This window comes from Somniosus microcephalus, chromosome 4 (assembly GCF_052327205.1).
Source record: "Somniosus microcephalus isolate GS21.2 chromosome 4, FLI_Smic_1.0, whole genome shotgun sequence".
NCBI classification, from domain to species: Eukaryota; Metazoa; Chordata; class Chondrichthyes; order Squaliformes; family Somniosidae; genus Somniosus; species Somniosus microcephalus.
The window spans coordinates 276,407,561-276,422,613 of record NC_140990.1 but is presented as its reverse complement, the minus strand read 5'-3'; the positions used below and the strand labels follow the sequence as shown (position 1 = coordinate 276,422,613).

The following is a 15,053-nucleotide window of genomic DNA, read 5'->3' as shown; positions in this document are numbered from 1 at the left end:
CGGCGTGCCTCAAGCCGCAGAGCCTCCCCCAGCAGAACGGAAGACACGGTGCAGAGGAATAGGACGCCGAATAGAGAAAGTCAGAGGCAAATCCCCTCTCGGTTCCTTGAGACCCCCAACAGAACCCCTAGCCAAGGCAACCCTGGCACAGGTCCCAGCACCTACGACCTTGCCAAATACCTTGCACGCACCCAGCTGGTGACTTTGGGGTTAATTAAGTTTGATGACAGGCCGGAGAATTATCGGGCTTGGAAGTCCTGCTTCCACGATGCCATATCGAGCTTAGACCTGTCGGCAGGAGAAGAGCTCGGCCTCCTTATCAAATGGCTCGGCCCAGAGTCCGCCGGACAGGCCTGCAGGATAAAAGCGGCCAATGTGGGACAGCTGCCAGAGGGGTTGAAGAAGGCTTGGGCGAGGCTGGAAGAAAGCTACGGCTCGCCCGAAGCCATTGAAAGGGCTCTCTTTGACAGGTTGGAGAACTTTCCGAGGTTAACGAGTAAGGAACCCCAGAAGCGCCGCGACCTTGGAGATCTGCTGTCGGAGCTCGAAGCTGCAAAGCAGGACAGCTACCTACCCGGTCTATCATACTTAGACACTTCCAGAGGGGTAAGTCCCATCATTGAGAAGCTTCCATTTAACCTGCAGGAGAAGTGGATAACGTTTGGATCAAAGTTCAAGCTAAAGCACAACGTGGCGTTTCCACCATTCTCTGCGTTCGTTAAATTCATCCGTAAAGAAGCCAAAGCCAGGAACGACCCCAGCTTCAACTTCTTCTCCGCCCACCCAGCACTTGCCAGAAGAGACAAGTTCGACAGACATGGAAAGACACCAATATCTGTCCACAAAATGCAAGTGTCCTCAACTGAGCACACAAAGATTCAGAAGAAACCTGAGGATATGAGCAAACAATGCCCTATCCACAACAAGCCCCATCCTTTAAAGAAGTGCAGAGGCTTCAGGGAGATGTCCCTGGAAGATCGGAAACAATATCTTAAAGAGAACTCTATATGTTTCAAGTGCTGCTCTTCCACGAGCCATCTCGCCAAGAACTGCAAGGTAGATGTAAAATGCACAGAATGTGAAAGTGATCAGCACATTTCCGCACTCCACCCAGGCCCAGCTCCTTGGAAGTCAGAGACGCCTCCTCCCGCTTCAGAGCACAGCGGGGAGAGAGAGGGAGCTGCTGGTCCAGAGATTATATCCAGGTGCACCGAGGTGTGTGGAGAAGGAGTGAGCGCAAGAGCATGCTCCAAGATATGCCTCATTAATGTGTACCCTGTAGGACGTCGCACATTAGAAAGCAAGCCATCTCAGGTGAGCACACTCAAGACTTCCATCTTGGAGAATGGTTGTCCAAGCTACCTTACCCCATGCAGTAGTCAGATCCACGTGGTGTTTGACTCCGTCGCCATCCAGCACATGTTTCATTGCTTCGTGGTGAGAGAAGACCACAGAAACTTCCTTCGCTTCCTGTGGTATCGGGACAGTGACCCCAATAGAGACATTGTGGACTACAGAATGCGTGTCCATGTCTTTGGGAATAGCCCATCCCCTGCTGTCGCCATATACGGACTAAGGAAGGCTGCCAAGGAAGAAGACGACGACTTTGGCAGTGATGTGAGAGGGTTCATCGAACGAGAGTTCTATGTCGACGACGCACTGAAGTCATTCCCGACGGAAGCAGAGGCCATCAGTACCCTCGGACGAGCCCAGGAACTACTTGCACTATCCAACCTCAGGCTGCATAAGATAGCCTCTAACAGACCAGCAGTGATGGAGGCATTCCCCCCTGAAGATCGTGCTAAGGACGTCAAAGACCTAGACCTCTTCACTGATGACCTCCCCTTACAGCGTAGCCTAGGGGTGTCGTGGAACATAGCAACAGACACGTTCACGTTCCAAGTCTTAGACGTCAAGAAACCCTTCACACGTAGAGGAGTGCTCTCTACAGTCAACAGCCTATACGACCCTCTCGGCTTCTTAGCCCCTGTCACCATACAAGGCAGGCTGCTCCTCAGGGAACTCTCCACACGCGCTGAAGAGTGGGATTCACCTCTCCCTGAAGAGATGGAAGCAGAGTGGGACAGATGGAGAGGCTCACTCCAAGTCTTACAGGAGATCCGAATACCTCGCTGCTATTCGTCTTTCTCTCCCTTAAATGCCCAATGCAAAGAGCTTTGTGTCTTTGCAGATGCATCCGCTAAGGCCATTGCAAGTGTGGCTTATCTGAAGGTCACCACTCAAGAAGGACAAAGCAAAATCGGCTTTGTCTTTGATAGAGGCAAGTTGGCAGCCCAGCCAGACCTCACCATACCCAGATTGGAACTGTGCGTAGCAGAACGCAACCTACCCCCTCACAGCAGTCTACGGAAGCTGCATCCTATCATCGACACCGATGGACCGTCTCTGAGGTAGTTCTTCTTTTGTCGCCAGAGGACTCCAGTGACAAGTAGAGTTCGGACTATGTGGAGTCGTTAATGACCCCAGACGGGGAGTGTTCTGGACATTATGTGGACATTTTACATGCAGATAGCACCCGCTGGTGGTAGCTATCGTATTGCAGTGACATTCTGGACATTTTATGTGCAGATAGCACCCTCTGGTGGTGGTTATGTGTTAGCAGTGTGTTTGTATGAAGCAGAGGTCATTTGACCTTTGTTCCTTTCTTCCTGTGTGAGGTCATTTGACCTTTGTTCCTTTCTTCCTGTGTGAGGTCATTTGACCTTTGTTCCTTTCTTCCTGTGAGAGGTCATTTGACCTTCGTACCTTTCTTCCTGTGAGAGGTCATTTGACCTTCGTACCTTTCTTCCTGTGTAACCCAGGAAGTAGAATCCCAGGAAGTAGAATTCCAGGAAGAACCTGGCAGTAATGGAGGATTCCATAAGGGTTTCACAATCCAATGTAATCTGATTTCATATGTTAGGCCAAGCGCAATATCTGTGAGTACCTTTGTTTGTTAGCATAATAGCAACGTTGTCAGTCGTATTTTGACAATAATATGTTTATAAAAGGTTAATATTTGATAGTTACAGAAGTTAGTCCAAATGTTAGTTAGTTATACAATTAGTCTATTCTACTGTTGTAAATATGTTTATATCTTATGTAATATCAAATGTATAGTACTCAGTTTATGTACAAAACATACTTTATCTTTGTTTACAGTTTCACAAAAATTTGTTCAAGTAAAGGCTTCAAACAGCAAACGGCTTCACGAAGAATTATTTTGAATAAGCGTTTAACTTGCTGGATAACTAGATAGGAGCACGTCTAGTGCGGCCAGTACATACTGAACATCTCAACACAAATTATTAATGTAATATAGCTACTTAGGGTCTCTGCAGAGCTGCAGCATAACCATATCATGAACAAAAATAACAGAAAGCAGTGTGCGATTATAGGCCCACATATTCTTGGGTTCCTGGTGCAGTGGCATAAGTGTCTTAGGGCAAGACTTATGCCTGGCAAAATCGAAGGAGACTGGACCTGTCAGAAATTCCATGGTTAGCTAATTGTAGTAATTCTGGTTGGACCTGTGTGAGAGTCCCAACAGCAGGAATCCAAATACACTTGGATGGGAGGGGAGGGGTGAAAAATTAAGGAAGTGGGGAACTTCCATATTTAATGCCTTGTGTGAAGTTAAACAGCTGAGCAGGGTCTTGAAGTGTCTGCTGCAACAGGAAGGAAAAGGCGAGCACTGAACTTCTCTCAGTGCTGTTGTTACAAGTTGGAGAACGGAGGGATGAAATTGTTGGCGTACAAGCCATCACCTGCAGCAGCATGGGCCAATTGGAAGGAGTGGGACACATAAGGCAAATCAGCTCCTTGCTGCAGAGAAAGTGGAAGATGATCTCAGGGAGCCTGCCATGTAGAGAAAGATAGTAACAGACATATATGGAAGTTCTGCGTGGCCTCTTCCAAGATGTCTGGCAGAGGACTGGGATAGCAGTGGTGTCCTCTGCCTTACAGTGCGCCAACATCCGAGAGGTTTCACCTCATTGCAGGGCAGCCTGGAGAAAGTGCCAGCTTCAGGAACATCTGCAAGCTTGACCCACTCATTTGCGATCCAGTCAAGTCAGTCAACTCAATTTAGGGGCACTGAATGAAATACTGCAGGTCTTGAGGGACTGTCAGGAGAGGCCGGTTGGATTGCAAAGTATACAGGACAGCGTCTCGGAGAGACTAAAGGATATTTGGTTGAGTTTCCCCCAAGGATTTATGGGTCTTTCTGATTCCGTAAAGTCCATTCTCCCACTGGTCACTGGTAACCAGAATCGTGTTCGCAGTACCAGTGGCGTAGCTAGTGTGCATACCTCAGAGACTGCTGTTCCTCATGCCAGCAGCACAAAGGAGCAATCTATTGTCTCTCTACAAATGCCTTCATCTTTGCAGGACCAGGCTGCCAAGGAGCCCATGACAAAGCGTCAGCTTGCCCCGTGTCCATCCCACGACTTGGGTGCCTCGAGAGAAGGGCCATCTCCATTCTAAGAGGCTGATAATAATTTGCAGCAACTGTCCACATCTCAGACCCTAGGCCCTCAGGTTTCACATAGAAGAAGTATTAGAATAGGACAAAGAAGAGCATGCATGGTCAGAAGGGGTGTGCACAGTGACAAAACCGAGCAATGCTTTTGTAAATAATTTCAATAAATCACTGGAAAATTTGACGTAAGGACTGCTGAGCATTTGGTTCTCTTGTATGACAATCAGGAACAGGTAATGTGCTGATGTTGAGTTTCAGGATGAGGATGCGATGGCTAGCTGTGAGGAACAAGGAATTACTTAGATCAGGAAGAGTTTAGTGAGAGGAGGCAGATCTTTGGTGGGCTGAGATTTTCAAGTAATACTGCTCTATTCACATGTGAAGCGGTGCCAAATGAGTTTGTCTCTTAGCTGTCTATTTACATTTGGGGTACGCAATGCCACATGGGTCTAATTAATAGCCACCACATAGATACATAGATAGATACATAGAAGATAGGAGCAGGAGTAGGCCATTCGGCCCTTCGTGCCTGCTCCGCCATTTAATGAGATCATGGCTGATCCTTTAATTCAGTATCCCGTCCCCGCCTTCTCTCCGTAACCCTTAACCCCTTTTGCCCGTAGAAATATATCTAATTCCCTCTTAAATATATTTAATGAGCTGGCGTACACTGCCCTCTGTGGCAATGAGTTCCACAGGTTCACCACTCTCTGAGTGAAGAAATTCCCCCTCATCTCTGTCCTAAATGGTTTAGCCCTTATCCTTAAATTATGTCCTCTAGTTCTGTTCTCACCCGCCAAGGGAAACATTCCTTCTGCATCCAGTCTGTCTAGACCTGTCAGAATTTTATACACTTCTATGAGGTCCCCTCTCAATCTTCTAAACTCCAGTGTGTACATCCCTAAACTACATAGTCTCTCCTCATAGGTCATTCCCGCCATTCCTGGTATCAGCCTGGTGAATCGCCGCTGCACCCCCTCCATGGCAAGAACATCCTTCCTCAGATGAGGCGACCAAAACTGTACACAGTACTCGAGGTGTGAGAATCCAGCAGTTACCCGCCATCTGTCTGGGAGCTCTATAGAATTGTATAAACTAAGATGCTCCGGCAAACAAAGCTTTGGTGACTTGCTTTATAGAGGAGAGCACAACATATTGGCTGATCTGACAAAGTCCCCTGGGATGAGCTTGTGGCATAAAAGTTAAAAGCTGTGATCACTTTCTCTGCCACAGTCTGTGTGTGTGCTGTGTAATTTGGTTGCAGATCTGGCTCAGCAGTGAACAGAGCTGCTCCGAAGCTTCATGATTGAAGTCTAGCCTCCCGAGGCAGAGTTTCTGGGAAAGGTCTCGGAAAGTGCGCCTGGGTCTCTACATCCTACTGGATGGGCTCTGCCTAGATGATCTGGCTCTCCTCTGGTGCTGCTTGATTAATCTGGCTTCCCCTACAGCCTTTTACCTCTCTTCCTCCAGCATATATACACCATGTAAAATAGGATTCTCAAGGGGAAGTCCATTGTGCAGTCCTCAGATACTAGTTCAGTCATTCTTTTGAAATATAATATGCTTTCCAAGGGTAATGCAGAATATAGGGGAAGGTTTCTTGAGTATAACAGTAGAAACATTATTCTAATAGCTGCAGATATGGGCAAAAGTCCGCACAAGCAATCTGGGCTAGAAATTTGGTGCATTTACGACTCCCGTTAGTGCCCCCGGGAGGCCCTAATGATTTTTCACCCGGGCACGACGCCACTAATGATTCCCGCTAAATTCAGCAGTTTAACGGCGGTGGTAACCAATAGCACCCCACTCCGCTGTGCAGACGATGACAACGTCATCACCGTGCACAGCGCGGCGTTTTTGCCCCGCCTGCAAAATTGGCCCGTGCCCCCTGAATCTGCACTGGGCGATGTCAGCGATTAATTCAGGGGCTGGGAACAGAGCGGCAGGAGGCTCGTGGGGCACTAACTAAAGGGGCGGTGGCGGGCGGGGAAAACAAATTCGGCTGACTTACTTTTTGTGGCCCGTTGTATCTTTAAACATGGGGTCCGTGCCGCGATCTGGCAGCCCGGCTCTCCTGGGTCCAGGTAGGGTCCCAAAATGGTTGCTAACAACTTTTTCCCCCTCTTAGTTTAACCAAATACTACTGCCTTGGTGAATAAGTTCTAGAAAACTATGCCTTTTAAATAGTGGCGCACCTTCTGAGGAGCGGGTGGAAAGGTAGAAGTAAAGGAATTTAGGATGGATGACATCATCCCACCCTAATTCTGCTATGTGCACATGGTTGCCACTGGGAGTCCAACCTCTTAACTAGCACATCCTAAAACATCATGGAATTTGTCCCGGGGCGCTGCTGCGGTGGAACCCTGACGTACTCGGGCTCCATCAAAAAAACCAGGCCCCACAAAGGCACTAATTTGGAAATTTCAAGGCTGGCGAGTCCAGATTCAGCTGACACTTTACAGTAAATCTTTGGTTGATTTAAAGCACAGGATAAAAGAAGGTAACATACAAAATGAAACAGAATATCCCAGTGAACATTACTTTAGCAAACAAAGTTGAAATCTGTCACCACTTAGTGGGAAACCATTAAAGAATACACAAATAATGACTGCTTAGCGTCACAAGGACTGATTTCCCTGGCCTATTTGCCTGACTGAGCATTTTGCAGGCACAGCCCAAGAAATGCGTGGAGACCCAGCGCCGCGTCTCTGCCATTTAATGCTGCCCTGCGATTTCTGGGGCAATCCTGTGGAGGCACAGCCTGGCTTGCGCCTGCGAAAGGCACATGCCAGATGGAGCATTGTAAATGAGATTAGAGGGTGCATTCCCACCTCTATTTCCAATTGAAACGTTTGCTGAATGTTCCAGTTCAAGAGCACTTAGAGAAAGCTAGCACTGTGGCCTGCAGTTGCCTCTGAATTTCTAGACCCTACTGCTGGCGCTAGGCAAGTGTATTGCAGGTGTGCTGCTCCTGCTTAGCTCCCAGGCAGATGGGGCCCAGGACAACTGGCCCTATAGAATCTTGGAATGTTGCAGCACAGAGACAGGCCATCTGACATTCAAGGCTGTGCCAGTGTCTTTCTCTACATGAGCCACATCGTCTAATCCTGCTCTCCTGCTTGCTTTCCATACCCTTTATTATATATTCCTTGCTCTTGACACTTCAGCAAAGGTTTGTGGCAAAGAATTCTACATTCTAATGACCTGTCATACCTTTTGTGACGATTTTAAATTGGCTTTCAAATTGAATTCAGTAGCATTTTTTGAAAGAGGAAATTAGCATTGATATACTCCTTAATGTTTTGTCACTAAATGGCAACAGATTGTAAGTCACTGACTGGAAATTTCAATTCAGCTTAATTTAGAGTACTGTATTTCTAAAAGGGACTGAAACCTTAGTGATGAACTCATCCATTTTACTACATTACTAACTTCCTTCACACATTCAATTACTGAGAATCATTGTCAGCAGTTTCTGATTCTTCCAGTCAAAGCACTTATTTATCTAGGCTAATTGGGTTTCCATGATGCATATTTTATCTGCTAAGACATATGGGTAATTAATCCTATTAAAGACACATACCTCCTCTGTAAATCTCACGTCTCTCATTGGTAGTTCCTTTACTTAAAGAAGAATAGGGATTAGCACTGAGCTCAGCTTGAACAAATAAGGATTGATTTTATGATTGTGTGCGTTACCCCACTGGAGCTGATATCAGGAATTCACAGGAGAACTCCTCGATTTCTCAATATGTGCTTCCAGTAGACACGACTCCCCGCTGGAAGCATGGTTTTGTAAAATTGGCCCTACAAATTTTTATTGTTCACAAACTGAACCAGTAACATTTCAAAATATAAAAGAAAACTCTTTCAAAAATCATATCTATGCCTGTGCAAATCCTCTTCAGGTTACCTGAATTTAATTATGACATTAAAAAAAACAGCTCCATCGTGTTAACAGGCATTTAATCTGTGACTGCCCACTTCAAAATTGTTCTCTTGACTCATTCATTGTTTATTTAGAAACAACATCCCCCAAGTCACTGCAAGTAGCATCACAGGAGCTCCAGAAAAAAAACAGGCGCTCCACTAGTATAAAGAAATATTATTTCATTTAGTGAAGAATTTAATGACCATTCAGGTGGGTGTCAACGCACTGCTCCATGGCTGTGGGAGAATATCAGCTTGGTCTCCTTCATAATCAAAATATGACACAATAATAGCTCTCCTTACTGAACTTTATAACTATTCAACTATTCAGCCTAATATTTAATTGCACAATACATTTGTGCCTTTGCGCCAAGTTACCACCCAGCTAATTACAACCTAACCACCAGTACAAATATAAAATGGTTCCCACCATATTTCACACACTTAGTTGTAATCATGAAAACTTAAAGCTACAAGTAGCCAATGATAACTGCATGATTACACCACTGATTACTGATCTCACCCATGCTTCTGTGGGAAATGGGCGTTTCTTTCACTGCTTGTAGATTTCAGGGCTATGACTTGCAGTTTTAAAGCTGCCTTTTCAAAATGCACACAACTGTCACATAAGTTCAGGAAACATCTGCAAAAATTGATCTTAGAATTACAGTCAGAATTGCAGAAGGACTTTTACTACACAAAAAATCCAAGATCATATGGATATCAAGTAGATCATTATAATTTACTTCTATGTGGCCATTACGCTGGTCCTATTTTTAGTGATTTAAATCGTAGACTGTCAGACTGTTATTTTTTTCTCTGCACTATCCATAGTTAGAATGTCTGCTCAACATCTCATTAGCATATAGCCCCACTGTTAAAGTTTGTTAACATTCTGAAGACAAGCAGCAGCTTGGATACAATGACAATGAAGCATTCATCTTCAGGCTGGTTTCTGAGTGTTATTCACATACCACAAAGGTGTATATTCTCCTCCCTTCATACATTTTAAACAGTAAGTAGATATGAGCATAAAGCTGTGTTCTCCGCGTTATGCTTGCATCAACTTTATCATTAAAATTAGTGAATAGAATAAAAAATATCCCAACATGTTTCAACATGCTGAAGCCTTACCTTCTTCAGGAACCTTACACCGTAGGAAAATATGTAAAGGTAAAATGTAACCTTCCACCTGCAGAGGAAGAGAAATTCAAACAATCATAAGGAAGCAGTTACTCGTTGCAATTTATATCAGAGACTTACAAAATCAGGAACAGTAACCTTAGAAAAACAGGAACAACTTAAAACAGTTATGAAGCTCAAGATTTGCTCCAGAACAAATCTGAAAAAGGGTCCTATATTTAGATGGGAACAGGCATAAATTTTGTGTAAATATATGTCAAGAGTATCAAGCTTGGTTTTATTAGTTGTTGCGTGATAATGAACAGTGCACAGTAGAGGTCCTTGTAATGCTAGTGGTCGAGCATTGGTCTGAGTTCTAGTTGCAGCTACACGGTATTGACATTGGAATCCTCCTGCCCTCACCGTACAAGTTTTGCTATTTCTTGGCAGCTCCAGCTTTTCTAATACATACAGTAATCTAAACATCAAAATAAGAGGTATATTATTATCAGTTAAATAAAAACTCGTCAGCTAATGCTACTACAGTCCTTTTCCTAGCAGCATGAATTTGTTCGGAAACAAATCTCAGCCTGTCATGTGATACAAAGGCATATAGCTTAACTTGACAACGTGATGTTGGCAGCTGGCAGTGGGAAGATATTGTTTTAAATAGCTAAACTGGAACAGAGAAAAAAACATTTATGGTTAAATTGAGGCAGCAGCATGTTCTGAGGGTCAGATGACAGTCATGAACTACAGTGGCGTTGTTTTCATAATTCATGAACTCTTCCAGGTCCCTGGAATTAGTTACAGTCTAGTCACACACTCCCAATTAATCTTTCTCTATGCAGTAAAAATTCCTGTGCTACATATGCATCCAAACAAAATAAAATGCAATGATGTACTTCAATTAAATTCAAGTAGAGGCACCTACATATTGTGCGGAGTAATGAAAGTACTTAAAATTCATGTTGGGAGTCTATGGGGGAGGCGGCAGATTTTCCTCTTTCGGGTGAAGTTCTGGTAGGATGGGACATCCGGATGCCCTTCTGTATCCATCTCAGCCCTAACCTATTTTCCTGGGTCAGGGCTCATTACATGTACACGGTCATCTCCCAGCAGGATTCCTGCTGTCGAGAAAGAGCATGCCAGTGCAAAGGCAGAGAAAACTGGCAGTGCTACAGCAGGAATGCAACTGCAGCACCAGGAGAGGCAGCAAGGAAGCTTAAAGGAGCAGAAAGACCCTGAAGATTGAAAGGAGGGCATGGTGACGTCACCCACCCAACCCCCCATCCCTCATGGCTACAGCCTTCGCTTAGGAGTGACCAGACACAGGACCGACTGGAGTGGGGAGAGAAACACAAGTTGAACCATGGTGAGATGGAGCGGGGAGATGTGCAGGGCTAGGGGGCAGGAGATTGGGGCTTGGGGTGGGGAGATTTCCCCTTTTCCCCACCCTCGGTTTCCCCTCCTCCCCACCCTCGGTTTCTCCTTCTCCCCACCCTCGGTTTCTCCTCCTCCCCACCCTCGGTTTCTCCTCCTCCCCACCCTCGGTTTCCCCCTTTCCCCACCCTCGGTTTCCCTTCCTCCCCACCCTCGGTTTCTCCTCCTCCCCACCCTCGGTTTCCCCCTTTCCCCACCCTCGGTTTCCCCTCCTCCTCACCCTCGGTTTTCCCTTTACCCCACCCTCGGTTTCCCCTCCTCCCCATCCTTGGTTTCCCCTCCTCCCCACCCTCGGTTTCCCCTCCTCCCCACCCTCGGTTTCCCCTCCACCCCACCCTCGGTTTCACCTCCTCCCCACCCTCGGTTTCCCCTCCACCCCACCCTCGGTTTCACCTCCTCCCCACCCTCGGTTTCCCCTTTTCCCCACCCTCGGTTTCCCCTCCTCCCCACCCTTGGTTTCCCCTCCTCCCCACCCTCGGTTTCCCCTCCACCCCACCCTCGGTTTTACCTCCTCCCCGCCCTCAGTTTCCCCTCCACCCCACCCTCAGTTTCCCCTCCTCCCCACCCTCAGTTTCCCCTCCACCCCACCCTCGGTTTCCCCTCCTCCCCACCCTCGGTTTCCCCTTTTCCCCACCCTCGGTTTCCCCTCCTCCCCACCCTCAGTTTCCCCTTTTCCCCACCCTCGGTTTCCCCTCCTCCCCACCCTCGGTTTCACTGCCTCCCCACCCTCGGTTTCACTGCCTCCCCACCCGCAGTTTCCCCTCCTCCCCACCCTCGGTTTCCCCTCCACCCCACCCTCAGTTTCACCTCCACCCCACCCTCGGTTTCCCCTCCACCCCACCCTCGGTTTCCCCTCCTCCCCACCCTCGGTTTCCCCTCCTCCCCACCCTCAGTTTCACCTCCACCCCACCCTCGGTTTCCCCTCCACCCCACCCTCGGTTTCCCCTCTTCCCCACCCTCGGTTTCTCCTCCTCCCCACCCTCGGTTTCCCCTCCTCCCGACCCTCGGTTTCCCCTCCTCCCCACCCTCGGTTTCCCCTCCACCCCACCCTCGGTTTCTCCTCCTCCCCACCCTCGGTTTCCCCTCCACCCCACCCTCGGCTTCCCCTCCTCCCGACCCTCGGTTTCCCCTCCTCCCCACCCTCGGTTTCCCCTCCTCCCCACCCTTGGTTTCCCCTCCACCCCACCCTCGGTTTCTCCTCCTACCCACCCTCGGTTTCCCCTCCTCCCCACCCTCAGTTTCCCCTCCACCCCACCCTCGGTTTCTCCTCCTCCCCACCCTCGGTTTCTCCTCCTCCCCACCCTCGGTTTCCCCTCCTCCCGACCCTCGGTTTCCCCTCCTCCCCACCCTCGGTTTCCCATCCACCCCACCCTCGGTTTCTCCTCCTCGCCACCCTCGGTTTCCCCTCCACCCCACCCTCGGTTTCCCCTCCTCCCGACCCTCGGTTTCCCCTCCTCCCCACCCTCAGTTTCCCATTCACACGTCCTTGGCTTTTGCTGTTCCTCGCCCTTGGTTTCCTTTTTTCACCTGCTTACATGTGGCCTCCTAGTTCGCGATACTTCACAACAACTGATGGGGTGAAACTACAAGCAAAGATGCTCAAATAAGGTACATACATTCGCAGATGCCACGTGACCAGATGCCATGTGATCAAGCCTCCAGGATTAACGCCAACCAGAGTTGGCAACCCTATCCGCTGGGGACCTGGGCCCCAACCCCACACTGCCGTTTGCAAGCAGCAGGTGGAGATAGAGCAGCCGGGGTCAGTCCTGGCAAGGGCATGGGGAGAGAATTCTGAGTTCGGTAGGCTTGTTTGCAAAAGTTTAAACAAAGACTTTGCCATGAGTTGTTCAACCATGCAGCATCCTTTAAGCTCCATGAAATCAGTTGTCCATTAGCACCCCAGTATAATTTCTCCAAGTCTTTCAACATTTGTGATAAGCAGTGGAGTCAGTTTATGAGATATCAGTCCGTGTTTCAGTTCTCCATGGTCGTACCCTGTAACTATGCCACTTAACAGAAAAAAAATGCTTTATATTCAAAGTAAAAAGTTCACCAAAGCTACCTGCTAAAATTATAGTGAATTTGATAACTATGTATTATTTTCTCTTAGAAGATTACAATTAATTTTTTGCAATCTTTGAATATATGCTGTTAAGTTACCATAGCTGTTTCTCTGTTTCTCTCTCCACAGATGCTGCCTGATCTGCTGAGTGCTTCCAGCATTTTCTGTTATCATAGTATTCCCTTCTCTGCGTAGGTTTGTTATGCCACCAGCTAAATGTATATTGTTGCTAATTGAGCCAAAGTTTAATACATGAACAAATCTCCAATGGAGACATTAAACAAAATCACAACTATTTGTAATTAGTTATCCAGTACATACACAGGACACCTATATCCTCCATATCAGGGCTTCCACCGATGCCTTTGTGTACATTATCTATGCACAGTAGACACTATCTGAACTAATGTCTGTGAAAGCCATACAAAAAGTGGTATATAACTGGGAGATTTTATATTAATTTCAGTTAAGGGAAGCTATGAGCAATTTTTAACAAAAAGCTCTGTTTTAAAATCAATAATACAGTACTGTGCAATTTTGTCTCAGCAACAGCTAATTGCAAAGTTCTTAAAATTAAATATCTGACAGAAAAAGTACAATGCCACGCCAGAAATTCAGCTATTCGAGGAGAAGTAAATGTGTATTTGAAATCATTTAAAGCTCAATTTCCCCTTACTCGGTTCAGTCTTTTTTTGTCCTAAATTATCTGGATTTTCAAGCCACCTGCACTGCTAAGTGTGGCTAAAATAGAAAAAGTGAAACTGTATTGGATTTAGAAAGATATTTCTAATGCAAGTTTAGCAGTGATCTGTAAAGAAGAGCATGGACTATGATTCTGATATTAGAGAAATACTAACTATGTTGAGTTGTCCAAGCAAGACCTACAGTTTTTGTTCAGCAACAACTTGTATTTATATAGCGACTTTAATGTAGTAAAATGTCCCAAGAGGTTTCACAAAAGTGTCATCAGACAGAATTTGACACCGAGCCACGTAAAGAAATATCAGGACCTGTGATCAAAAGCTTGGTCAAATAGGTAGATTTTAAGGAGCAACATAAAGGAGGAGAGAGAGATAGAGAGGTGGAGAGGTTTAGGGAAAGAGTTCCAGAGCTTAGGGCCTTGGCAGCTGAAGGCACGGCCACCAATAGTGGAGTGATTAAAATCACATGCATAAGAGGCCAGAATTGGAGCAGCACAGAGATCTCGGAGGGTTGCAGGGCTGGAGGAGGTTACAGAGGTAGGGTGAGGCGAGACCACGGAGGGATTTGAATACAAGGATGAGAATTTTAAAATCGGGGCATTGCTGGAGCGGGAGCCAATGCAGGTCAGCAAACACAGGGGTGATGGGTGTGCGGGACTTGATGCGAGTTAGGAAACGGGCAGAAGAGTTTTGGATGAGCTCAAGTTTACGGAGGGTGGTAGGTGGAAGGCCGGCTCGGAGAGCATTGGAATAGTTGGATCTGGAGGTAACAAAGGCATGCATGAGGGTTTCAAATGTAACTTGTTCAAGTAAAGGAATTTCAATTTTGAATTAACTTTATATTTTTACTTCAAAATTGGTGATGTTCAGCAAGTAGGCAGGAAACCACATTATCGTATTATGAATCTTGTGCTTCTATGTATAGTTTATAAACAAACTTACAAAAACAGATGCAACCACAGTCATATTGTAAAAAAGATTTTACTGGCAGGAGCACAGAACGTAGAAACATATTCGGAGACCAAAGCATGTAAGATGTGAGGAAACCCTTTGGTGTAAGACATTATAAATCTCCAAGGACAACCCTTAAATTAACCCGAGGAAGTACAATTTTCCATTATATAAAGCATTATCTCAATGAAAAGCAGATTGAAGCTGATGCTAATCAGTACGTCTCCCTTGGACAACTCAGCATGGTTTCTCATTCCCAGATATAATCATTTATAACAAGTACAGTTTGCAATTAAATGCCAAGCTATTTAACTTTTTCAAAGGAGACAATTAAGACAAGTGTCATTATTTCACAGGAGTA

General features: G+C 46.4%; 1 protein-coding gene across 6 annotated transcripts in view; it reads right to left on the bottom strand.

Annotated features, from left to right (window-relative positions):
- cers6 (ceramide synthase 6) overlaps positions 1-15,053 on the bottom strand; it is a 384,111-nt gene that overhangs the window by 154,799 nt on the left and 214,259 nt on the right. For all 6 annotated transcript variants that reach the window (XR_015078198.1, XM_085986468.1, XM_085986467.1 and 3 more), the window contains one exon: positions 9,545-9,602. Coding sequence is in view for 5 of the 6 variants with exons in the window: in XM_085986468.1 (XP_085842594.1) it covers positions 9,545-9,602 (58 nt within the window). In the remaining variant the exon portion in view is untranslated. The remainder of the gene's footprint in view (positions 1-9,544; positions 9,603-15,053) is intronic.